Here is a 23857-nt window from a genome sequence, read left to right as displayed (position 1 = left end):
CACCCAGAGGCAGGGTCAGGGAAACAGGAATTTATTTTCTATTTAATAAAGCCTTGCTGCAGCCCTGCTAGTGCTGCCGGCGGGGCGGCCTCTTGCAGGGCTGGGGAGAGTCCTGGGGGCCGGGGGCCCTCCTCTTGGCGGCGCGCCTGGGCCTCCCGCTGGAGCGGTCCCTGCGCTGTCTGCGGCTACGGCCCTGGGCAGAGGGACCTGCTGCTGCCGCCTCCCCCAGCCCCTCCTGGGGCTGCTCCTGTTCTGCCAGGACAGGCGCAGATGGGGGGCGGCCTTGACCCACATGGAGGGCGGCCTCCGCCGTGCTGGCTTCCTCCCCCCTGTTACCGCTGGAGGAGGCCGAGGGGGGGCTGCCAGTCCTGCACCAGGAGCAGTCGCAGCTGGGGGAGATGAGGCTGGAGTTGGTCTCAGACCTCTGATCCTCCACCCCCACAGCCGGGGATCGCAGCAGCCTCCGGGCCTCCTCGCTGCACTGGCTCGCGACGACCTCGATGATGCCCCGGGCCAGAGGTGCTGCACGTCTCCCAAGGCCCGGCCGCAGCGCCTCAGCCATGGCCTCCTCCACCGGGCCGCTGACGCACAGGGCGTGCACGATGTTGACCCTTGCACGATATATGTGCCACCAAGCTGACCCGTGTATCTTCCGCAGCTCCTGCCGCAGCCAGGCCACCACGGGATTGAGGAGATGCGGCTGGCTCTGGAAAAGTTCTGCCCAGACCTCGGGCAGGAGGCCACCCACGGCCTCTGGCTCTGCAGCCCCCTGCTCGTGTGGGGACAGTGTCCCCTGTGGAGAAGACGGAGGGGACGCCGTGGGGTGACGGGGGCTGTTTTCAGCCCGGCGGCTGGGAGCTGGGCCTGCCTGGCTGCTGGCTTCTTCTGGAGACACTTCGAGGAGTGTCATGACATACTGCTGACCGCCAGATCTACCCTGCCTGGAAAACCGCACCAAGTCCACCAGTCCTCTGCAGAACGGGCACTCTGCTTTCATCCGGATCCACCACAGGACGCAGGACAGGCAGAACCGATGGCCACAGGGCATCGCGTAAGCCGCATCATCTTGAGGGTACCAGCACATGTAGCAGATGATCTCTGTCTCCGAGGCCATGTTCTCGTGCCGCAGCAGGTTGGGGAGCGCTGAGGATGAGGAGGTGCTCCTGCTCGCTGGCGCCGGCTCCGCCAAAGGGTGTCACGTGCTGCAAAAGTGAGCGCGGTCACTCGCTGTCCCAGCAAGTGGAGGGGAGGGAGGGGAAGAAGAAATGCCCAGGCCCCTGGCGGAGGACACCCTCTCGGCTTCCCAAGCCCAGTCACCCGCCCCAGGGCCGCCCCGGGGGGACGCTTCCCTGCACAGCTCACCTCCGCTGCCACAAGGGTGCCAGCAGTGCCCGGCTGCCTGACCCAGGCAGGGCCGGGGAAACACAGGAGAAGGCTCGGGGATGGGCACCCAGAGCTGCCACAGCAGCCCCCAGAGCACCACCCAGCACTGGGAGCAGCCTCGCTCAGCCCTTCAGAGCTCGCAGGCTGCCTGCCAGAGTCCAGGCTCGAGCCAGACTGAGCCAGGCTCTGCTGGTGTCCAAGGCATCAAGGGGTGTGATGTCACAGTCCATAACCCGCTGACGTCACAGTCCATAACCCGCTGACGTCACAGTCCATCACCCGCTGACGTCACAACCCACCACCTGCTGACGTCACAGCCCTCCCCGTGGTGATTGGACACCTACCCCTGCAGCACTCGTGCCTCCTCACACACGTCTGGGGCGATCGCAACCCCGCTTTCCTCTCCCTCTCCGCAGCTCTGTCTCCCGCTTGCCACCAGTGTTTCATGCCAGTCACCAAGGCCTTGGCTGTGTCTTCTCTTCAGACCCCTCAATGCCCCCAACTTCACTGTAGTGGTGCAATTCCCCCCTCTCCCCCCTTCTCTGCCACTTGGGGATTAGTGTGATTCCTCCCCTACTCTTGGGCCACAGACCAACCTGAGGAGTTAAGTCCTGCTGATGGCACAAAACAGAGCATTAAGACGCTGCTTTCTGGCTCTGCCCTCCTTATCAATTGGGGAGGGTTATAACAGCCCCTCACCTCCTAATGGCCTGGGAGAACAATAAGACAATTGCACACCCAGCAAGTTCTTGCACATGCAGAAGACACCAGAACAGCTCATTGTCCGAGCTCGGCCAGAGTGAGAAGTGTCTGACAAAAGTCAATGGGACAGCTTTGTAGAGTTGGGCTGATGGTTGGACTTGATGATCCCAAGGGTCTCCTCCAACCTGAATGATTCTGTGATTCTGTGATCTTGGACCCTATAAACAGGACCCTCCAAGCTCTCCTGCACCGCAGTGGGCCTGTGACCAGCATCTCCCCTTCTGCTGCTGTGTTTACTGGCAACATTCTTACATGCCCATGCTTTGCTCTGGGCTTCTGTCCAGCTTTTCAATTTCTGTTGGTCAACAGATAAAAATACCTGGTAATTCAAAGTGAAAATCTGATAATTTGCCCTTTCCCTGCCTCATGTTTCCTCTGAGAGACATGAACTGATGGGCCCAGCCTGGGCTTGAATACTACAGTCTGCCAGTTCACTGGGTTTCTCTTCCTCGCCTGTAAGAACACGAGTCTCCCGTCAGCAAGGTTAAGCAAACAGCCGCTGATAAAACAACTTCCAGGTTGCTCTTTCCAAGGCCGAGGCGCACAGGCCGTTGAACACAGGGCCCTGTGTGTGTGCGTGTGTGAACCTCCTGGCAGTGACACCTGCCACACAGCGCTGCCCGATGACAGCGCGGGCCTTGGTGCCATGGTACAGGCTGGGTTAATGACTTTGTTTATACTGTTTGGGCAATCGCGATAAGGCCGCCCAACCCACCGGCCCCCTCCCCGAGCCGCTGGCGCTTCATTGAGAAAACGGCCGTTGATGCCGTGCACTGAACTCATTTGCCCCGGCCAATCAGCCTGGGGATGGCTGGGTTTTTTGTGGTGTGTTGTTTTTTTGTTTGTTTGTTTTTTTTTTTTTTTTAATGAGGACTGCTTAATCACAGAGCGGTCAAGGCTGTGAAGGGGTGTTTCACTGGTGACCCAGTCTTATAAGAGCTGGTTTAAGCTGGGAGGACGGGGAGAATCCAGCCTGCGACAGAGGGTTTGGGAAGGATTTTTCATCCATCTCCTGTCTGCTGGAGCTGATTTTCACGGAGGATCCAGCCACCCAGCTCAGCTATGTCCACCAGTGGCACGGACGTGGACTGTGAGAGGTGCCAGTGCCACAGTGAAGCCAAACGCACCGCCATCCTCTACACCCTCCTCAGCCAGAACCTCACCCACAGCCGCGGCGGCCGCAGCCCCAGCCACCAGCGCTGCCTCTGCCACCAGCGCCGCACCGTCTGCCTCCGCACACCCCACGTCACCTGCCAGGCGGCCTCCAACGTGCTGGTAAAAACCATCAGCTTTATGAAAAACCTCCCTTCCTTCCACCTGCTGCCGCGAGAGGATCAACTCCTGCTGCTGGACAGCTGCTGGGTCCCCCTTTTCCTCCTGGGGCTGGTCCAGGAGATGGTGACCTTCGAGGTGATGGAGACCCCGGCCCCCAGCATGCTCAAGAAGATCCTCCTTGACGGCCAAAGCAAAGGGCAGGAGCCCGAGCGGACGCAGCCCACGCTGGCCGCCGTGCAGCGGCTGCAGTGCTGCCTCAACACCTTCTGGAGCCTGGACCTGAGCCCCAAGGAATATGCCTACCTGAAAGGAGCCATTCTCTTTAATCCTGGTGAGTGCCTGGCCCTCGTGGCTCTGCTTGCTGGCAGGAGAGCACATCCCACACATGTTAGTGCCTGAACATGCACCTCTTGGCTTGGAGACGCTCAGAGCGCAGGCAGGCACAAGAGCAGAGAGGGCTGGTTGCCTTATCCTTAACTCTGATCGTTACCAAATGCCCCGGGAAGCAGGGAGAAGGGATGTCAAACATAGTGGTAAAATCCAGAAACCTTTGCCTGCCCTGCAGACAATAAAAGACCCTGGGATTTACTTTGTAAAGAGCTTGCCCAGGTAACTCCTTTTCCTCCTTCCAACAGCAGCCCTGGAATAGCTACATCTCAGTAGTGCTGCGTACATCTCGTTAGCATGGCCTCAGAGATCGTTTCTGAGAAATGGGGAAGGGGAAGGGTGGCAATGGGAGAAACCTGGGGCTGTTTTCCAGCCTTCCTCATCATCAGCTTTCCCTCCTCTCCCTCGGCAGATGTCCCAGGGCTGAGGGCCTCCCTGTACATCGAGAGCCTCCAGCGGGAAGCCCAGAGAGCTCTTCAGGAGGTCCTGCAGCCCCTGCACCCCGAAGACCAGGGCCGCTTTGCCCGCATTTTGCTGATCGCCTCTACCTTAAAATCGATCCCTCCCGCCCTCATCACTGATCTCTTCTTCCGACCCGTCATCGGCAACGCGGACATCGTTGAGCTGATTGTGGAAATGCTGTACGAAATAACCGGCGGGCAGCTGGCTCCCGTGGCACACGTGGCGTGCTGAGGGCCAGCGGCCCTCTGGATGCTCCCCACGGCTCGCCGGGGCAGTGAAGCAAATCCGGGAGTGGGGATTTAGCGAGAGAAGCACTCTGGACTCTGCGGGAACCTGCGCCTTTCGGTAGGGCTCAGGCCAGAGGATTCAGCCAAGCTGCAGCAGAGCACACGGAGAAATGGCAGCGCCGGTTCAGCAGATGTTTACAGCAGCTCCTGCTCTGCCTCTGCCAGTCTCCGGTTCAGGGAGCGTGTGCGGGCAAGGGGTTTCTTTCCCTGTTTGCAGCCAGAGCAGCTCAGCCCCCTGTGAACAGAAGACAAAGCAGGTCAGGTTAGAGCTCAGTCTTGCTCTTGAGTTAACTCAGCAAATCCTTGGTTCTGTTGAAATCAATGTGCATTTTGCTGTTAACTCCAAGAGATGAGGTTTGTCCCCAGCTAACAGCTTCATTCTGCAGTGTTTAGACACACTGAAAAACGTGTCTTCAGTGGGATCGCTTACCAAGTGCAAACATTATGGGAATTAGGTGTGGGTGAAGTCTTAGCCTGTTTATTGTGCTTGAAATCTTAGAAATATTCATGAAAGATGGCACCAAGAGGGAAAAACCCAGAGTATTAAATCTTACAGGGTGTGCAGATCCACCCCTCTTACGTTTGCTTAGATTGTAACTTTTCTCCACATTGCCATAAAATACAACAGGACTGCTTGCGAAACAATGGGATTTACCTAAGAGCACATCACTGTGGGCCGAGGGCTTACCTCTGTTTGTGCGACAGTAAGTGACTCCCTGAGCTGTGAATGCTGCAGAGACGAGCGGAGCTGGTTTAGTGGGAGAACCAAATGTCCCTCCCTGGAGTTAGAGCCAGGTGCACGCGTAGGAAAACTTGTTCCTCCTGCCTGCAGCTTCTGCAACAAGTTAGATGTCAGTATTTTATAAGTGAAGGTTCTTGCGGTTTGTATATAAGATGCAGTAAATTATTTTTTTAATAAAATGTTTTGCGTTTTGGAAAATGGTGGTGGTACATTTTGGGGAGGGTTAGAAAAAACAGCTGCAGACCTGGCAGAGAAAGGATGCTTGGATGAAAAGAGGGTTTTCACAAAAATCCGTCTGTTTCACCCTCGCAAGGGAGCGTTGTGATGCAGACACACATGAACGGCTGCCAGTGGGAGCTGTCTGATGAACAGCCCCGCAGCACAAAACCCCTCCGAGCACCCAGCAGACAGAAATTCGCAGAGGCAGCGGAATCGCAGCCTGTCCACGCCTTGCGCCTTTCTGCAGGCGTTGAGCCTCGCCCCGAGGGCTCCCGGCGCAGCGGCGATGTCAGAGATGGATGCTCTGACTCACCTGGACGCGCACGCAGCTGCCAACAGCCACAAACCCCATCCCGTTTGCCATGCCCGACCCAGCCGAGGTGTCAGATAAAGCTGTGCAAAGCCTCCCTGTGCCCCGTCACCCTCCCACCCATGGAAGCACCTCAAATGTCAGCCAGCAGCCCAGTGGGAGGAAGGACTGCTTTGTCAGTCTGTCCCTCCACCTCTCACCGTTGCTGCTGAACGGTGACGGATGGCTTCCAAGGTGATCTCAACCCCATGACGGCCATTTTCCACGGGGAGGGAGCACATGAGTCACCGGCTGATTTCCACAGGCCCATGCCAGCCACGGGCAGCCCTGAGCCACGCAGCCTGGTGATGCGTGCGTGAGTCACGGCACACGGGATGCCAACCAGCCCCGCGGCCAGAGTTACCCCGAACCGGGCATGCAGACACAGCCCCTGGTGCCTCCAACCTGCCACCACCAGCCCCTGGGGACAGGGGATGGCTGGGGGCTCCCCTGTCCAGCGTGGCACCTGCCCTGCCACTGCCCACGAGGCAGCTCTGACACTGCAGGGCCACCCCTCCATCGTGGGAGACACAGCGCTGGGGCTTTACCAAGAGGGCAAGGCCAGGCCCCCTTGCACAGCACTACACTGCACTGCACCGCATGGGGGCCCTGGACACCCCCAGCGCCATGCCACCCCCAGGGCCTGTAACCCCCATCAGGGCCTGGAGGACCCCCAGGGCTTGTCACCTCCATGGGGGCCTGGCAACCCCCTGGGTCTGTACCCCCCCGGGGCCCGGCCACTTCCAAGGTCTGTCTCCTCCACTGGGCCCTGGCCACCCTCCCCCTCCTGCCACTGGCAGGGCCTGTGACCCCCACTGGGGCCTGGCCACCGCCAGGGCCTGTGACCCACCTCAAGGCCTGGCCACCTCCAGGGCCTGTCACCTCCATTGGGCCCTGGCCACCTTCAGCCACATGCCACGGCCAGGGCCTGTGACCCCCACTGGGTTCCGGCCACCCCCAGGGCCCCCCGCGCCCCGCGCCCGGCTGCAGCGCGCTCCTCCGCCACCAGGCGGCGCCCACTCGGCGTTGAGGGATGTGACGTCATCACAGCGCGCCCAGCCGCCGTGACGCGCCGGCTCGGTGGGGCAAGATGGCGGCGCCCAGCTGTGCCGCCGCTAATGGCGGCGCCGCCGCCGCTCGTTACTGCCTGGTGAGCGGCATCCCGGCCGCGCTGCGCTCCGCCCAGCTCCGCGCCTACTTCAGCCAGTTCGTGGAGGCCGGCGGATTCCTCTGCTTCCACTACCGTCACCGCCCCGAGCGCCCGCCGGCGGGCGACGGTGAGGAGGCCGCGGCGCCGCGGACTTGCTCCTGCCTGGTGGCCGTGCAGCCCGGCCGCGCCCGCCGCTTCGTCCGCATGTACTCGGGCAAGCGCTGGGTCGGGCCCGGCGGCGCCTCGCTACCCGGCCGCTGCCTCATCTGCAGGGTCCGCCTCAGCCCCGGCACAGGTACGAGCGGGCACCGGGGTGGGGGAGGGCCGGGACGGGCCTCGCCTTGTGGGCCTGGAAAGGTCCGGTGGACGCGTTGGGCACCGGATCCACCCTCTGCGGGTCTCAGCAGCCAACCTGAGAGCACTTGGTGGTTAAAACCCCTCATGGAGTTTCCTTAATGCCTTAAATCCATTATGAGGGAAACAGAGTCGGTTTGGGGTCTGCTAACCCCCCCTCCTGCCCGGGAAGGCCTCGATTTACCCCTCTCTGGTGGAGTGTGTGTTCTCTCCCAAACCCATTCCTTCTCTCCTCCAGGCACAGAGACGTTTCCCTACAGTGGAGACAAGACAGCTGCAGGCGAATCTGTCGCAGAAGCAGACTTGAAACAGCTGCCCGAGTTCAACCCCCCTTCCTTTATGCCTTACGGGAACGTGGGCACCCCCCTGAAAGTTTTTCTGGAGCTGATCCGGGCCTGCAGGCTGCCTCCCCGGATTATCAAGAAATTGCAGCTGGATTTTCCAAAGACAGGCTCATCCCGTAGGTATGGGAATGTGCCTTTTGAATACCAGGACACTGAGACAGTTATAGAAGAAGAAAGAGTTTACACTGCTGCGGGGGATGAGATCACAGAGGAAGAGGGGCCTGTGGCAAGATCTGAGGTGACTCACCCAGACAGTGCTGAGGAAGATGAGGAGGGGCACGAGAAGGAGAAACAGGAGTCGCGCTCGGATGATGTAAGTGGATTTTTCTAGCATCGTCTGAGGTTACCTATTGTAGCTGCAAAGCTGGGAGGGCTGATGTAACTCCCCCAGTGCTTATTTTTAATCTTTTAGTTGTATTGCATAAATCTTGCACTTGACTAGAAATGGTGTTAAAATACAGTTGTTCATGTTTTGATGTACTGAGCTCCTTGGCGCATGAACAGCGTGGGCATTACCGCCTCCAACACTGCTTGTCCAAATCAAGCCGGTTGTAGGGGCTGAGCCCAAAGGGTTTGGTCAGGGCTGAGCCCAAAGGTTTTGGTCCAGAAGAGTGAGCGCAGGCTCAGCTGGTGCTGTGAGAGCAGATCTCTGCCCCGCTGCACAGCAGATCGGCCTGACTCTGCTGTAGCTTGTAAATGAGGTGACTGGAGATTCGGGAGCACGTTTGTGTGCTGCAAACAACATGCGGAGCTGTAAAAATGGTTGACCTTGAATGATCCTGTGATTGAAGTTAGTCATTCTGAGAGAAATGGCTTTCATGACAAAGACTCCTAGAAAACTGGGCTGGACAGGCTCTCCAGAGACTATCTCGCTCCCTCCACCTGACAGACGCCTGTCTAGCCTGTTCTCACAAACCTCTGTTATTACAGAGGCAGCCCAATCCCGAGGCAAGCCATTCCCGTTCTTTGCTATACCAGAATTAACTTAGATGCCAAATCAGTGCTGCAATTTAATGCCATTAGGTTCCCCTAGCAACAGCGGACACAGAGAATGCTTTGTTCCTTCCTTTACAAACTTTTTATTCGGTCTTTTCTTCTCCAGATTAAACAGACTCCTCTAGCTGTTTTTCACAGGCTCTGTTTCCTGGATCTCTGGCCATTCTTTTGGCTGTTCCTTGCCTAATGTCTTCCTTGGAGGGCTCTGCCCAGAACTGGGCAGGCAGCAGTAAAGCTGTCAGTCTGATCTGTGTCTGTGCCAGCGAGCTGCTTCACTGGAACTGACACAATCTCTTTAGGGATCAACTTGAGTGGAATTAATTTGTTGCTGACTTTACGTACAACACACCTGCTCCTTAAATGGGCATCTTTGCGTTACGGATGGGGTACGCTGCTGAAAGCATGCTGTGAAGTGGGTGTGATGTGGTATTTTTCACCACTTCTGTCTGCTGACTCTGAAGATGGCATTAGTCACGGGAATGAGGTCATCAGTGCTGGTCGTGTTAGTGCCTGAAAACAGCGGGCTGAGACGAGCTCTGTTGACAAAGCTGTTTCGTAGGGACGGCGAGGGTCAGGGGAGCAGGGAGGAGGCTGCGTGCTGTTGGTGTCACCCACCTTTCACTGGCTCCTTTGCAGGACAACGATACCTGTGAGGAGTGGGAGCGACATGAGGCTCTGCACGAGGATGTGACCAAGCAGGACCGCACAGAGGAGCGGCTCTTTGAAGAGGAGATTGAGCTGAAGTGGGAGAAAGGCGGCTCTGGCCTTGTCTTCTACACGGATGCTCAGTACTGGCAGGAGAAGAATGGAGGTAACGTTGGCATTTGTGTCACTGAGTCACTAACCACCATGAGCTGGGGGGCCCAGCCCTGCAGGCGAATCAGGTATAACCCCATATGAGCATTCCAAATCAGCTACAGATATGAGCATCTTGCCATCACTTTTTAAACTTTCCCTCAATCACAAAACCTTCAGTGGCTCAATCCAGTCGCCAGAGACCCCGGCGGTCCCACTGGCAGCCTGTTGTGTAAGTGCTGTGGTTTGTGGAGTCTCTGATACTGTTTTCTTCCCATTTTATTAAAGAAAATAGGGAGCTGGGCCAGCAGCAAGCAGCTCTTCTGTGTCAAACTTCCACAACCGTCACTAAAACTGGTGCTTTCCTTCTCTTGGCAGACTTTGATGAGCAGACTGCAGATGACTGGGATGTGGACATGAGCATCTACTATGACAAAGGTACCTGAGCTGAAACCTTCCCTCTCAGGAAACCAGGGAGGTTGGGTAATTCTGACCCTGCAGAATTGCTGCAGTGGGATTCTGTCATCCTTTGAAAGCATCCAAGATGTCAGTGCACTTGAAACAGTGTTTTTCTTGTCTGGCAGTGAGAGTTGCCAAAAAGAACAGGTTCTGCCTCCTTGTTGCGTGGTGCTCTGGGGGAAACGAAGGTAGTGAATGGCTTTCCCGAGCTGTGCTGCTCTGACTCTTGCTTCTTCCTCCCTAGATGGAGGTGATAAGGATGCTCGGGACTCAGTCCAGATGTGGCTGGAGCAGCGACTCCGGGATGGTTTGGAGGATGGGTCTGTTTCAGGGCAACAGATTGGCACCTTCGAGAGATACACCAAGGTGAGCTTTGGGAGGGGATGCGGCAGGACAGGAGAGGCTGCGGTGGTGAAGCCCAGAGGATGTGGGCTAGGGAGAGGAGGGCTCTGGGAAGATGAGGGTGGGCTTTGTCTAGCAACTCTGTGACATTTTTTTCCCCCTCTCCCAGGGCTTTGGCAGGAAGGTGCTGGAGCAGCAGGGCTGGACGGAGGGGCTGGGGCTGGGGAGCAGGAACTCTGGAATGGCCGAAGCTCTGGACAACGAGGGTCAGAACCCCAGATGCAAGAGGGGGCTGGGGTAAGTACCCAACCCTGCCCTGACAGCCTGTGGTCAGAGCCTCTGCCCGGGCTCTCTGAGCTGACACAGCAGCTAACAGCCCACAAAAGGAGCCGAGTGTGAACCAGAACTGTAAAGCTTGTCCCGGGGATCTGCCTTTCTCTGCACAGCTGTTGGCAGAGCCTGTCTCAGAGCTCCAGAGCTAAATATGCTGCTTTCCTGATGGTCCAGTGCTCCTTAGAGGAGCTTGTAATGTTAGAGCAGGACTGGAACCATTTGCAGTGCACAAGCACAGGGAGACAGCTGTGCTTGGGGCCCGAGGGTCACCTCTGCTACAATATTCTGGTCGGGAGAGCCCAAGTGACGTGAGCTCTAGCTGTGCACCTTCACCCTTACCTTCTCTGGGGTTTCTGGAGGCTTTGTGGGGTGCTGTGTTTCACTGTGAGGGCTGGCTTTTGTTCTAGAGCAATCTTGCAGCTGGGAATAGGACAAAAGTCCTTACTGCCCTGTCTTGGCCTACTTCTCCCCTGCAGCGTGTGAAGGAGATGAGCTGGGACGCACGGGCGTGTCTGACTGCCTCAGCAATGTTGGACCAAACGTTTCCTGCTTCCCTCTAGGTACCACGGGGAGAAACTGCCAACTTTCAGCAAGGTGAAAAAACCCCGACAGGACGCTCCCATCCTCATTTCAACCATCTATGATGACCCTGACCCAAAGGACAGCGGTGACCAGCTGCTCAGGCGCCAGCCACCCACTGCCATGAAGTACAGGCAGGACATGGCGTTTGTCCGGGCGTCACACGGTGCTCTGGAGAGCTTCAGAGCCCAGTCACGCTGAGCAGAGACTCACAGCCTTTGTACTGGTTCTGCTCCTGTCAAGCACAGGCTGGCTCCTGGTATCGGGTTTGGAGCAGGGCATTCAAATATTTATTTTTGGAAGAAATACAGCCTTGTAACAAAAACTGCCTCAGTGTTTTGGTTTGTGTTTTTTTTTTCCCCCTAATTGAACCATTCAAATGAGGGGAAATAGTGCTGGTCCTGGCTGTTCAGTGGGAGCGGGGAAGGGTGCTGTGTTTTGACTAGCAGTTTAAAGCCAGTGCTACTGCCTGGATCAACAAAGCTTGTGTGCTAGGTCAGCCTGGAAAAACAGAACTCATAGTTTGTGGCTGCTTGAGACCCAAGGAAGGACAAGTACAGACAGGGCCAGCCATGGCACGGTAACTGTCCTGCCGAAAGCTCGCTGCTGGCCTGCAGCTTCGCGTTGCTTGGGCGTGACAATCCCACACTCCTGGGAGAAACTCGTCGGGATGAAAGACTCGTCCTGGCAGCCTCCGGAGGAATTCTGTGGGAGGCGTTTCCCTGCGGTCGGGCGTAGCGGGTGCTTCCTTCCACAGCTCTCTGACGTGCCCCGTTTTCCTGACGCAAGCACTCTGCTCTGCCGAGGGGGAGAGCCTTCGTCCCAGTGACCCGGTCCTGGGGGGTTGGATGGGAATGCGCAGCTGGCAGGCTCCTGCTTGCCCACGTGCGTCTTCTTTACGGTTATCGCTGTGTAGGGGGGGTGCGGGGTGCAATTTCCCCTTCCCTTAGAGCCAGAGCTGGGGGTGGGGTTGTGCTGGTGGGACAAGGAGCCGGCGCCGGGACTCGAACCCGCGACCCACACCCCGATTCCGGGCTTCGGGTCGCGGGTTCGAGTCCCGGTGACGGAGCAGCTGCGCGTCCCTCCGGCCGCCAGGGGGCCCTGTGGCGGCGGCGGCCCTTCCTCAGCCGGAACGCGGCGCTCGGGGCCCCCGCGGCGGCCCGGACCCAGCGCCGGGGGCACCGGCGGCGGCGGCGGGCGGTGAGCGGCCTGAGGGGGCCGGGACCGGCCTAACGGAACCAGGGGCGGCCTGCCGCGACGGGGAGGGGGGCGTGAGGGAGATGGGTGGGGTATGAGGGGTGAAGGGACCTGGGCAGGGAGGGGGGGATGTGAGGGAGAAAAGGGGGACGTGGGGCAACGGGGGTCGTAGGGGAGAGGAGGGGACGTGAGGGAAAGGGAAGCGAGGGGGGGGATATGGGGCTAACTGGGGGTGCAGGGAAAGGGCGTGGGGGAGAAGAGAGGACATGGGGGGGGAAAGAGGGGGTATGGGGTGCAGGCGGAGGGGGGATGTGGGGGGAAAGGGGGACATGGAGGGAAGGGGGGCTGTGGGCAGAAGGGGATGTAGGCAGAGAGGGGGACATGGGGGAGAAGAGCGGGCATGGGGGGACACAGGGGAAAAAAGGGATGTGGGGAGAAAAGGGGATGGAGGAGGAGGGACGTGGAATGCGAGGGGAGAGGAGACATGAGATGTGGGACATGGGGGATCGGGGATATGGTGGGGAGAAGGGATATGGGGTGGCGGAAGAAGCGTGTGAGTGAGGGGACGTGGGGAGAAGGGGGAATATGTGGAGAGTGGGGGTATGGGTGTTACACGGGGAGGAGGGGGGACATGAAGGAGAAAAGGGACATGGGGATGTGGAGAAATGGAGCGGAGGAGATGGGATCATGCTGGAGCAAAGAGGGGAACTTGTGGGTGCTGCCACATCAGGAAGGACCCAACTAGGGTAAAACTCACCCCCCACACAGGCGGGAGTAGGGGTCTGTGTCCTGCAGGCACAGCCCTGAGGGTCTGGCTGGGGGTTTGCGCCTGTTCTCAGCCACGGCATCACCATCTGGGGGGTGACAGGGTAACGTGGGCTCGGCTGTGCAAGGAGTGACACAATGGCACTTTCCCTTCCTCTCCGCCCGCTCCCTGGGTGCAAATTCCAGTAGATCACATTCATATAAATGCAAATAAAATGGTAAATGGGAGCTTTTCCTTTCTTAGTCAACAGAAGGAGAAGGAAATGAGCCAACATGTCTGAGGGCAGCAAGGGGAGCTCGCTGGCCTTTGGCCAGGTGGTAATCGGGCCTCCGGGCTCTGGGAAGACGACCTACTGCCAGGGCATGCAGGAGTTCCTGGGCAGGATCGGGCGCAAGGTGACGGTGGTGAACCTGGACCCCGCCAACGAGGTGATGCCGTACCAGTGTGCCGTGGACATCGCCGAGCTCATCACCCTGCCCGACGTGATGGAGAACCTGAAGCTGGGACCCAACGGGGGGTTGATCTACTGCATGGAGTACCTGGAGGCCAACTTCGACTGGCTGCAAGAGAAGCTGGCTGCGTTCAGGGGTCACTACTACTTGTTTGACTGCCCGGGGCAGGTGGAGCTCTACACCCACCACGACGCCCTGAAGAACGTCTTCGCGCAGTTGGCCAAGTGGAATTTTAGGGTAGGTTTGGGGCTCTGCAGGGAGCTGAGAGCAACGCCCGGCACCCCGTGTGCTTGTGCAAGGGGTTCAGAAGCTGTAAGACACATGGTCAGAGCTTTTGATTGTGGGTACTAATGACAGTTTGCTTTACTAACCTGTTTGGCCTTTCACGAGAAATTATTAGGGAAGGAGGGGAATTTTGTCCCATTTTATGCTCGGAGGGATTGGAAGAGTGGTTTATTCGGGGTATTTAATGCAGTGGGGTTATCATGAACAGAAACATGGGTTCCTTCTGTGCTGTATTTTGGAGTGGGGAGGTAGATGTGTTCTGGGTGAGAAATTCAGGCGTCATCTCAGGCCCTACCTGGCTCTCGTTTAGCCAAGCCAAATCGCTCTGCACGTTGTAGTACGTGCTCAGAGCTTTCTTGCACAATGGAAGATGCAAATGAGGAAGCGCAGGTGAGAAGAGTCCCATAACCAAGCGAACTTGCTTATGTTGCATTTGTTTTGCATTTGGGCCAAACCATGAATGTGCAAACCCTGTATGGTGTGAGCAAGAAGGGCAAGTTGATTTGCTTGAGAATGTCACGGGGAATCTGCACATTAGAGATTATTTTTATTCAAATAAATGTACGTGAAATTGTAGTTACTGAAAAAAAGATAGTTACACTGCTGTTTTGCTGCCCGCTTGAGTGCTTACACCTGCCTGTGAGCTGTAAACTGGCTTTTTTTGCTGCAGAAGCACGACTGTGAGTCAACCACACTCGACTGTAGAGCCCTGACTTTGAGTAACATTGTGTAACAGGCAGTAACATAACAGAGATCTGGGACCACGTTGTTACAGATGCACAAAACACAGGGAATCAAACCGCTCATTAATTTAATTATTAATTATTATTTCAAACCGCATGACAATTGGTTCTCCCAGCAGAACGTGATGTGCTACAGTTACTGCTCCTGAGCATACGCTGTGCCTGAGCGTTCCAGGGAGGGAAGGTGGAAATCAGGAGGCAGTTGTGTCGTTCAGAAGGAGAATTAACTCCAACTCCCACCCCCAAAAAACCCTCAGAGTTCAGACAAGTGTAGAAACTTCATCTGCAGAGAAAGAAGCCCTGAGAAAAAGGAGAGCAGTTGTGGGTTTAAGTGTCTTTCAGTACGGCTGGTGGAGCTCAGCACCCCTGTAAGGCTCCCCACAGCCCTTTCTGTGCATCAGCACCCTGGATCCTGAATCCCCAGGGTGGTCCGTGGGTTTGGATGTGGTGATATAGTCTTGTATATGTGCGCTCATATATATGAGAGCGTTTGATATGCAGGAGCTGGAAGGTAGGAGGAAACTTTCCCTGCGTGGGAGTCTCTGTGGTTATAGTCACACAGATACTGTCCCACAGCTGCTTCTCAGACTGTCCCAGAAGGAAGCGGATGGATCGTCACGGGTCTGACCTTGTCCTGTCCCTTTGTGCCTTTGCTGTCCAGCTGGCTGCGGTGCATCTGGTGGATTCTCACTACTGCACGGACCCTGGCAAGTTCATCTCTGTTCTCTGCACCTCGCTCTCCACCATGCTGCACGTGGAACTGCCCCACGTCAATGTCCTCTCCAAGATGGACCTGATCGAGCAATATGGCAAGTTGGGTAAGAGCCTTTGTGAGGGAGACACGTGGAATTGGGCTGCGGCCGGTGCAAATCAGCTGCTGGGGTATGGGGATGTGTTGCTGGGAGATGGTGGGGCAACTGGTGTAAATCTCACTGCGTCCTTCAATTTACAAATTGTCTTCAGAGCTTCTTGGCATTTCCCTTTAGCTTTCAACCTGGATTACTACACGGAGGTCCTGGATCTCTCTTACTTGGTTGATCATTTAGCTTCCGACCCCTTCTTCAGAAATTACCGCCGCCTCAATGAGAAGCTGGTGGAGGTGATTGAGGACTACAGCCTGGTGTCCTTTGTTCCACTCAATGTCCAGGTGATGCAGCAGGAGGAGTGGGGCAGAGAGAGCAGGGAGTGTTGGTAGCAGCCCATGAGGGCTGAAAACCTCGGGGATGGAGGAGGACAGTGAAACACACTCAGACTTGTAAATACCCTGTGGCAGCCAAGGCAAAAGAAAAGGCTAATGAGCTTGGGGCTATGTGGGCCTTGTGTCCTGGGGTGGGGAATTAAGGCTTCCCCTTCACTCAGCTCTTCTGTGCCTGCATTTCAAATCTGGGCAAAGTATTACCTATAACACTGTTAAATTAGGTAGCACAAAATAATTAAAAGACTGGGAGGAACACATTTGGGAAGAAGGGCTGAAAATGTTCATCTGGTAGTTCTCAGAAGTGTCAGCAAAGGCACATGGGCTGAGACAAGAGGTGATGAAAGGGAGTGAGAGGGTGGAGGGTGTCAGCCCATGTCTGTCCGGGCTCGGCAGGGGGTGCCCCTGGTTCTCCTCTGGCTCAGGGGGGCCGGCAGCATCCTTGGGGCGCTGGGTGGGTGGCCCAGAGTCTTGGAGAAAATCCGTGGTAAAGCCCAACATGAGCTCTTGCCTCTGGGGCAGGACCAGATTCCCTGTGTGTCATGTCCCTCCCTTTCAGGATAAGGAGAGCATGCGGCAGGTGATGCAGGCGGTGGACAAAGCCAACGGCTATTCCTTCGGAGACCAGGAGCACAGGAGCCTGGAAGCTCTGATGTCGGCTGCAGTAGGAGCCGATTTCCACTTTACTTCGTATCCTTCTCCACCAAGCCTCTGCTGAGTTTTAATTTCTCTTTCCTTGGGGACTGGAGGTGGGGTTGGCAGTTTGCAGGCCCAGGTTGTTGCTAACATCATCCGATGCTGTTTGGTGATGGCACGGAGCAAGTGGTAGAGCTCAGCCCAGACCTTAGCAGACAGTTGTCCACACCAAAGCCACCACATTTGTTGCTAACTGGTACTGTGAACGTGGGAGGAATCTTTTGACAACTTTCCTCTCTCACACTCACTTGGACTGCTTCGTTCCACCTCATCCAAACCATACAATTGTCGGCTCTGGGATCAGCCAGAGCCAGAAATAACTCAGGTGATGCGTGCTGCTGCCAGTACTGCCTCTTCCTGCCAGCCTTCAGGCTAATGTGGGGCTGGTTCCTCGCTGAGAACGTTAAGAACTCCTTGCAGAAGGGAGTGTTTGAGCCCAGCCCCTTGTTTTCCTTAATTACTGCGTTATCAGCACACTTGCAGTGCAGGAGAAGTATGTGCAATCTCAGGACAAAGCTGTGGAAGAACAAGTGATGGATCTGTAACACACCCACCTCTTCCACAACTGCTCTCTGTTTTGACACCTCTCCTTTTCCTACCCGGAGCTTAAGGGATCTCTGCGTCCTGTGACTCAGAGCAAGTGAAAGCCTGTCCAGGCAGAGGTCTGGCTGCTGGACTCCCTCTCGGTAAGGGTTTGACCTCTCGTGCTTCAGCCCCGCTGCACAGAGCAGTGTTTTTGCAGAAAGGTGGTGGCTGAGCGCAAGGCAAGCCAGGTCTTTCCTCAGGAACAGGGGAGATTTAGCCAGGTGAAGGCATGGTTAGCAAGAGGAGAGAAGCAAGATAAAGGAGACTGACCTTTGCCAAGTCTCCTCCCCATCGTGACCAAGGTAGATCCAGAGGAAGAAAAATAATTCTGAGCTGTCTCTTCTGCAGTGACACTTGAGCCCAAAGTTCTGCATTTACTGCATAGGAGGGACGTGCCTGGGCCTCGCGCTCAGGAGTATCCAAGCCTCCAATCTGTCTCAAGGAGGACAGAAAGATGGTTGTTTTTCTTTTGTTATTTTTTTGAATAATGATGGACTCTTTCTTAATAAAACACTCCTCCGTCTTGCTTTAATCTTCTGAGTTTGCTGAACCTGAATAAATAAAACCAAAGTGCTACAACGCCCAAGGCTAAAAAGCCTCTGGTGGGAACGTCACAGCAGCTGGCGCGTTGTGTGCTTTGCAGAAAGGCTCCGTGTTTGCGACGTCCTGTCCCTCTGTGATCCACCTGAGCTACAGACAAAGCCTTTGCTGGAGGGAGGGAGAAGAGCGACTGTGGGATGTGAAAGCAGGTCACTCCTGTTGCTTTATCCAAGGGCCCAGCGCTGGGCTCTGGTGTGCGCACAAACTGTAGGCTCAGCTTTTGTAGGCCCTGCGTGGCTCGGCAGGAGGTGGGAACCCATCACTGGCCTTTCCCCCATCCATCCACCTTCCGTTTTCTGGGCTTGCTTTCTGCCGTACCTTCTCCAGCTCCCAAACCCTGGGGCTTCCCCTCCTCCCCGTCACTAATTCCCCTCTCACCAGCCGGTGACACCAGCAGCCTCGCCCGCCATGTTGCTTGGGCCCGTCCGCGCTGTGACTCGGGAAGGTTGGGGTGGTGAAAAGCACGGCAGCCGCCCCGAGCAGCCCTCCCAGTGTTCCCAGCAGCTCACGTAGGGTGGGAGCGGGTGAGAATCCCGGCTCCCAGCTCGGGGTGCAGACTCAGCATCGCCTCTTGCCCAAGACCTTGCATAAGATAAGGCGGCTGCTTTGTGCAGGCCGGCTCGGCTCTTGGCAGAGCGCCTGCAGACCACCGACTGGTGAATCTAAATGGCAGCGGGGTCTTGCTTAGCAGGGACTGCAGCTAGGCGGGGAATTCAAACTAAATTTTCCTGCATCTCACAGCTTTGAGGCCAGGCGGAGCTCCAGGGGAGAAAGGAGAAGACACACGCTGCCCTGCGCGCACACACCGGCTTGTGCTTTAACCAGAGCAGGTCACAATTAAAGACTGCACTGACATTTCAAATATAAAAGTCAAATTCCTGTCTGCTGTCAGTGCCTGAGCTCCTTTCCTGAGAGCCCAGGGACTTCCCTGGATGTTCCTGACTGAAACCCAGTGGTCGCATTTCAGTGCGATGAGGGGGCTGAAGGTCTGTCAGCTGATTTAACCATAACAGGAGCTGAACCTCCAGCCTTGCCTCGTGGTCTCGCAGATTTGTTTTTGATCCCTGTAGTAGGATGTAAGATGTGATCATCAAAATGTGTATTTTATAGTGGCTTTTTCATGGCTTTGAGAGATTTGGTGGCTTAAAAGGGTATTGTCAGGTCAAGCTGGAGTTATGCAAGAACCATCAAAGCTTTTGTGGCTGTTTGGCTTTTTTATTTTAATACCCAGGCAGTAGCTGCAGCACCAGCCCGGCTGTGCTGTGCCCGTGCCGGAGAAAATGGCAATCAAAGGTGACAGAAACTTCTCAGCTCACGGAACCTCTGCTGCGTCCGAGCCAGGAAATGCTGAAGCCTAAAAGAGCTACAGCTTGAAGCGGTTTTGCACTGAGGGGCTCGTTGCAGCCTGGGTTTGGAAATCAGGGGCTGACTTGGGCCCCGCAGGGCTGATACTCTCTGCTCCTGGTGAGGGGGAAGCAGAAGATGGTTCTGCAGCAGGATGGGATGGCCGGGGACCCTGGTGTGAAATCCAGCTGGCTCCTGCACCCACATGTCCCCATGTTGGGAGGGGACGGCCTCGCCAAGGCTCCCGGGGCTGAGGGAGGTGACACCTTGGCTCCTGTCACTCCCGTTGAGCAATCAGCTGGGGCGAAGGGCCAGGATTAGTCACCCCGATCGAGGCACATCCCTGGCGGAGGGGGGAGGCTTTCTGATGAGCTGGTCCTACCTGCCCCGACCCCTCTAAGCCTGGTGCTGGCAAAAACTGGGACCTCCTGGGCCAGACTGAGCACAGCAGGTCATGTTTTTGGGGGATGGAGGGGTTTGGGCTTCAATTGCAGCCACTGAGCTGGGGTTTGTTGTGCCTCCTACCTCCAGCTTCCAGCCCCAACCCCTGTCTTGTGGCCGGGCCACCGCACCAGAGCCCTGGTTGCAAATAGTCACCACAGCTGCTGCTGGGGAGGCAGCAGCACCCCAGAACTGTGTTAACCTCCCCCCGGCAGCTGCAAGTCCTTCTCCATAGCCCAAAACATGGTGCCTGGATCAGGCCAAGCCAGCCAGCCACATGCAAGTGTGGCTACCAGGCTGAAATGCTGAGCGTTTTTGGCAGCCCCCAGCCATCACAATGTGGGTCAGGGCTTGGCCCCGTGCTGGGAGTCTTGCCAGGTCTGTGGGATGGATGAGGGTGTGGGGTAAAATCCAGAGGATGGGGCCAGCATGACCTCACAGCATCTGCCCCAGAACAGGTCAGGGGGCTGCTGGCTCCATCACAGGGCTTCTACTGCTTCTACATGGGGCTGCGAGTTTCCCCATCAGGTGCTCTCTAAGGGGGCATGAAAAGCCTCTCCAAAAACTAAAAAGCCCCCAGACCAGGTCTTCCAGGGCAAGCCTGGCACACCCCAGTGCCTGCCTGGCAGAAGGCTGCCCATTGCCACCCAGGGCCAGGGGTGACAGCCACCCAGCACCTGTCCCCTGGGTGCCACGACACCGGGGTTTTGGTGGCTCAGGCTCAGTCCTGCAGGGAGTTGTGAGAGCTGGGGACAAGGGACAAGGCTGGCTGTGGGTCCTGCAGCCCTCCAGCCCTACTCCAGACTGGCAGGCAACGTGGCCAGTAGCAGCATCCCCAGCTTGCCCTCAGAGACCTGTTGCAGTAGCCTTAACCCCATGGCTGCTAGCCACAGTCTGTGCCGGGACCCTGCACCCAGGGCCTGGCTGGGAAAGTGGCTCCAAGGTGGGGGACACTCCCTGGTCCTGGGGCACCTATGTCCTTTTGCTCTTCTTTGTCCACTAAAACACATAAATTGGAGAGTTTTGCTGCGTGCCCCTTCCTGGGGGGTGTCAGGGATACTCAGAGCATCCTCTGGCATGTCCCAGCCATGGCACAAGGGTGGGGATCGGGCTCCAAACATCTCCCTGGTCCCTTCCATCTGGGTCCCACCCAGCGGAACAGGCGGTCAGGAGGACCCCGGGGAACACCCCATACTCCCCACCAGCACAACCCTCTCACGGGAGAGGTCACGGGGTCCTGGGGGCCTCCTTCCCAGTCCCAAAAAGCTGCTGGACTGGCTGGGAGGCCGGGGAGCATCGTCCTCCCACACAGCCCAGCCAGGCTGCAATTTCAGGCGCTGTCGAAATCGGTTAACTCGTGGGAGGCCAGAGGGAGCCTCCTTGTCCTCCTGCCCCGTGGGCCCCGAGAAGCAGCAGGGACAGACAGTGACCCCCAGTTAACCCGGGCACCAGCACCCCTCAGCTCCCACCTCACCGCTCCCCAGTTTAACCAGCCCAGGCTGCTCGTGTCCCCAGACCGCTGGGTCAAGGGCCAGCGAGAGCCCTTGACTCGTTTTTCACATCGGCCGGCCCCGGTTTGGCTAATTACAGGTGTGGGGCTGGTTCCCAGGCTGGGAGTGCTCAGGGCCGGGCGGAGGCCAAGCGTCAGGGCCCCTCGCTGGCCTCCCCCCCGGGAACTGGCTGGGCTCCCCGAGACTGCCGGGGGCCCCCCCAGCTCAGCCAGGACCTGCTGAGCAAATTGCAACCTGCCGGGGCCGCTGACCCGGTCCTTGGCAGGGCCAGGGCAGCACCCGTGTTTGCTTCTACAAGATGCCATCATGGGAAGGGGACTGGGGTGGGGGGGGGGGGCAGGGGTGTGGGTGCGGGGCTGAGGCAGGGTGCTCGCAGGGGTTAATCCCCTCGGCTGGGCTCTGCTCCAGGTGCCTCGTCCCATCCAGGGCGAACAGGTTCTGGTTTGTGCAGCTCAGCCTCTCACAGCAGCCAGCGCTTTCCCACGGCTGAGCCCTGGCAAAGCTCATTACACCCCAGGCCGGTCGCTGCACAGGGTCAGCAGCCCTGTGGGCTTTGCACTGGGTGCCCCACGATCCTGGCACGCATCAGAAGGTGAGGGGGGGGGCTGTCACTTCCTTGGTCGTGCCTCAGTTTCCCCAAAGCCCAGGAGCATCTGGCACCCCAGGAGCTGGGGCTTGGCCACGCCGGGGCTCGGGGCTGGCATGTCCCCCACGTCCCCAGCTGGGGACCCCGCTGAACCGGGACGGCACGTCCTGAGTCACGGCGCGTTTCCTCCCGGCATCCCGGTGTTTCCCATCAAAGGCCGGCTCCTGCCCAGCCCTGCTGCGCTTGATCTGATGAGCTCATAGCCCAGGGTGCCATGACTGTATTTTATTGTAATTATTTTTCATGTCGAAACTCGTGCTGGCGGCGGGGAGTGGGGGGGGGGGGCTGCGCTCAGTGAGCTGCACCCTTCGCTGTGGCCAGATGCCAGGGCCAGAAGTGCTGAGCTTTTGCCCACTCTGGCACGTCCGGACCTCGACTGGGATGTCCCCACCCCAGTGACATCCCAAGGTTGTCCCGATGTCACTTCGTCCTCCCTTAGGGGAACACACCCTCCCACCCCCCCACCCTGGACGTAGAGGAGAACTGGTGGGGGGACCTGCACAAGGGCCTCGGTGACGGCTTTTGGGGCACTGTGGGTTTGCACCGAGGGGGGTGGGACACCCCACTTCAGGGTGGCAGACCTCGGTGCACCCCGCGGAGCAGCCAGTGCTGGAAATCACGACAGCTCGTCCGTGTGGGGCTGCCAAAACCTTCGCCCCGGGGGGGCAGAGCCCACCCCTGAGCCCTTCCACAGGCTGCCAAGGGACGGGGCTCGCTGGGCACCCCGAGACCCCGTTGTGGGGCTGGGGGGGGGGGAATCAGAAGCTGCCAAACCGGTGTTGCAGAACCCGGGGGACCCGGCCGCTCCCCCGTCCTGGCGGGGCGGGAGGCGAAGCGGGTGCCCGGCGGCGGCGGGAGCTGCCCGGACACGTGCGCAGGGGGAGAGACGAGGCAGACCAGAGGCAGGCGTGCAGGAGACGGTTTATTGGAGACGCACAGAGGCTTTGGCAATACGCGACCCCCCCCGCCCTGGGATGGGGGGCTGCCCGGACCCCCCTGTTAACTCATCCCGGCCCCTCACCTCCTCCCATTGCAGCTCCAGCCCTTTGGAATGGTGGGTTTGGAGGCGGCACATGCTGGGCTGTGCCCCTTTTCTACCCAAAATGTTAAATAGTGGGGGGCTGGCAGCCCTCTGGGATGGAGACACCCCCTCTCCCTCCCTTTCTGCCCCCCCAGACAAGAGCATGGGGGAAAGGGAAGACCGGGGAGGGGCCATGCCAAAGCCACCACACATGACCCCCCCCCCCACTCCCAGCATCCAGGCTGGGGGGGCCATGGGGGAGCTGAGACTCCTTCCCCCCCCCCTCCCCCCCCCCCAAAAGAAACAAACAAAAAAAAAATCAACCAACCGAAAAAAAAAAACCATGAAGAGATGCCGAAGGGACTGGAGTGGGGAGGGGGCAGGTGGGGGCTGGTCCCCGGCTCCACGGGGGCCATTCAGTTCTTGGGCTCTTCACCAGCCTCGCCGCCGTCTTCTCCGGCGCACTCGGCTGTCCATAGCGTGAGGTTGTCCCTGAGCAGCTGCATGATGAGGGTGCTGTCCTTGTAGGAGTCTTCGCTGAGCGTGTGCAGGTCCCCCATGGCCTCGTCGAAGGTGGTCTTGGCCAGGGAGATGGCCTGGTCGGGGGCGTTGGCGATCTCGTAGTGGAAGACGGAGAAGTTGAGGGCCAGCCCCAGGCGGATGGGGTTCGTGGGCTGCATCTCCTTTTTGCTGATGTCCATGGCCTCTTGGTAGGCTTCCTGGGCGTTGTCTATCGTCTTCTTGCGCTCGTCCCCGGTGGCCACCTCGGCCAGATATCGGAAGTAGTCACCCTTCATCTTCAGGTAGAAGACCTTGCTCTCAGGGTCGCTCGCCTTCTTGATAAGATACTTGTCCAGCAAGGCCAGGACGTTCTTGCAGACACTATTCAGCTCCCTTTCCACCTTCTCCCGATACTCGTTCACCAGCTGCGCTTTGTCGTCCCCCTCTTCAGTTTTGTGCTCGATGCTGGAGATGACCCTCCACGCCGAGCGCTGGCACCCCACCACGTTCTTGTAGGCGACGGAGAGGAGGTTGCGTTCCTCGTTGGACAGCTCGTCCCCGTGTTCCACCACCGCCTTCATGAAGTCCGCCATGTCCTCGTAGCGCTCAGCCTGCTCGGCCAGCTTGGCCTTCTGCACTTGGTGGTTTCTTGCCAT

At 57.8% G+C, this 23857-nt stretch overlaps 5 protein-coding genes and 1 long non-coding RNA gene across 8 annotated transcripts; 3 read left to right on the top strand and 3 right to left on the bottom strand.

Annotated features, from left to right (window-relative positions):
• Nucleotides 1-24: 24 nt before the first annotated feature.
• On the bottom strand, nucleotides 25-4489 carry LOC141970013 (uncharacterized). Its single transcript, XM_074926306.1, has 2 exons — nucleotides 4356-4489; nucleotides 25-1202 (listed from the first exon to the last, which is right to left on the bottom strand). The coding sequence occupies exon 2, from the start codon at nucleotides 1112-1114 to the stop codon at nucleotides 68-70; it is 1047 nt and encodes a 348-aa protein (XP_074782407.1). The 5' UTR covers nucleotides 1115-1202; nucleotides 4356-4489; the 3' UTR covers nucleotides 25-67.
• Nucleotides 3208-4500, top strand: NR0B2 (nuclear receptor subfamily 0 group B member 2). The gene is made up of 2 exons (XM_074926309.1): nucleotides 3208-3751; nucleotides 4220-4500. The coding sequence occupies exons 1-2, from the start codon at nucleotides 3208-3210 to the stop codon at nucleotides 4498-4500; spliced, it is 825 nt and encodes a 274-aa protein (XP_074782410.1).
• A 3-nt stretch (nucleotides 4501-4503) lies between these two features.
• On the bottom strand, nucleotides 4504-6836 carry LOC141970016 (uncharacterized). Its single transcript, XR_012635129.1, has 3 exons — nucleotides 6717-6836; nucleotides 5245-5391; nucleotides 4504-4791 (listed from the first exon to the last, which is right to left on the bottom strand). It is a non-coding gene; the product is annotated as an uncharacterized LOC141970016 (long non-coding RNA).
• Nucleotides 6837-6944: 108 nt separating this feature from the next.
• GPATCH3 (G-patch domain containing 3) lies at nucleotides 6945-11546 on the top strand. Of its 2 annotated transcripts, none has more exons than XM_074926160.1 (7): nucleotides 6945-7311; nucleotides 7609-8027; nucleotides 9347-9521; nucleotides 9884-9943; nucleotides 10209-10330; nucleotides 10476-10603; nucleotides 11200-11546. In XM_074926160.1, the coding sequence occupies exons 1-7, from the start codon at nucleotides 6957-6959 to the stop codon at nucleotides 11417-11419; spliced, it is 1479 nt and encodes a 492-aa protein (XP_074782261.1). In that variant the 5' UTR covers nucleotides 6945-6956; the 3' UTR covers nucleotides 11420-11546. The 2 variants fall into 2 exon arrangements, with proteins under 2 accessions (XP_074782261.1, XP_074782262.1); XM_074926161.1 differs by having other exon boundaries at nucleotides 11116-11228.
• Nucleotides 11547-12347: 801 nt separating this feature from the next.
• On the top strand, nucleotides 12348-17667 carry GPN2 (GPN-loop GTPase 2). Of its 2 annotated transcripts, XR_012635108.1 has the most exons (7): nucleotides 12348-12418; nucleotides 13425-13870; nucleotides 15323-15479; nucleotides 15648-15808; nucleotides 16416-16546; nucleotides 17025-17238; nucleotides 17338-17667. XR_012635108.1 is itself a non-coding variant. In XM_074926028.1 (6 exons), the coding sequence occupies exons 2-6, from the start codon at nucleotides 13454-13456 to the stop codon at nucleotides 17095-17097; spliced, it is 939 nt and encodes a 312-aa protein (XP_074782129.1). In that variant the 5' UTR covers nucleotides 12348-12418; nucleotides 13425-13453; the 3' UTR covers nucleotides 17098-17667. The 2 variants fall into 2 exon arrangements, 1 of the variants encoding a protein (XP_074782129.1); XM_074926028.1 differs by having other exon boundaries at nucleotides 17025-17667.
• A 5449-nt stretch (nucleotides 17668-23116) lies between these two features.
• SFN (stratifin) lies at nucleotides 23117-23857 on the bottom strand. Its single transcript, XM_074926148.1, has one exon. It carries the CDS (start codon nucleotides 23855-23857, stop codon nucleotides 23117-23119), a length of 741 nt encoding a protein of 246 aa, XP_074782249.1.

Source organism: Athene noctua, chromosome 24, assembly GCF_965140245.1.
Source record: "Athene noctua chromosome 24, bAthNoc1.hap1.1, whole genome shotgun sequence".
NCBI classification, from domain to species: domain Eukaryota; kingdom Metazoa; phylum Chordata; class Aves; order Strigiformes; family Strigidae; genus Athene; species Athene noctua.
The sequence above is the reverse complement of the archived record's forward strand: the minus strand, read 5'-3'. Positions and strand labels throughout refer to the sequence as shown.

Bases quoted from the DNA above. Each gene is read 5' to 3' on its own strand.
- LOC141970013 (XM_074926306.1), bottom strand. From the start codon at position 1,114: ATGGCCTCGGAGACAGAGATCATCTGCTACATGTGCTGGTACCCTCAA.
- NR0B2 (XM_074926309.1), top strand. From the start codon at position 3,208: ATGTCCACCAGTGGCACGGACGTGGACTGTGAGAGGTGCCAGTGCCAC. The intron at 3,752-4,219 runs GTGAGTGCCTGG...CTCCCTCGGCAG, and splicing joins AGCCATTCTCTTTAATCCTG to ATGTCCCAGGGCTGAGGGCC.
- GPATCH3 (XM_074926160.1), top strand. From the start codon at position 6,957: ATGGCGGCGCCCAGCTGTGCCGCCGCTAATGGCGGCGCCGCCGCCGCT. The intron at 7,312-7,608 runs GTACGAGCGGGC...TCTCTCCTCCAG, and splicing joins CCGCCTCAGCCCCGGCACAG to GCACAGAGACGTTTCCCTAC. The intron at 10,604-11,199 runs GTAAGTACCCAA...GCTTCCCTCTAG, and splicing joins AGATGCAAGAGGGGGCTGGG to GTACCACGGGGAGAAACTGC.
- GPN2 (XM_074926028.1), top strand. From the start codon at position 13,454: ATGTCTGAGGGCAGCAAGGGGAGCTCGCTGGCCTTTGGCCAGGTGGTA. The intron at 15,480-15,647 runs GTAAGAGCCTTT...ATTTCCCTTTAG, and splicing joins CGAGCAATATGGCAAGTTGG to CTTTCAACCTGGATTACTAC. The intron at 15,809-16,415 runs GTGATGCAGCAG...CCTCCCTTTCAG, and splicing joins TTGTTCCACTCAATGTCCAG to GATAAGGAGAGCATGCGGCA.
- SFN (XM_074926148.1), bottom strand. From the start codon at position 23,857: ATGGCAAGAAACCACCAAGTGCAGAAGGCCAAGCTGGCCGAGCAGGCT.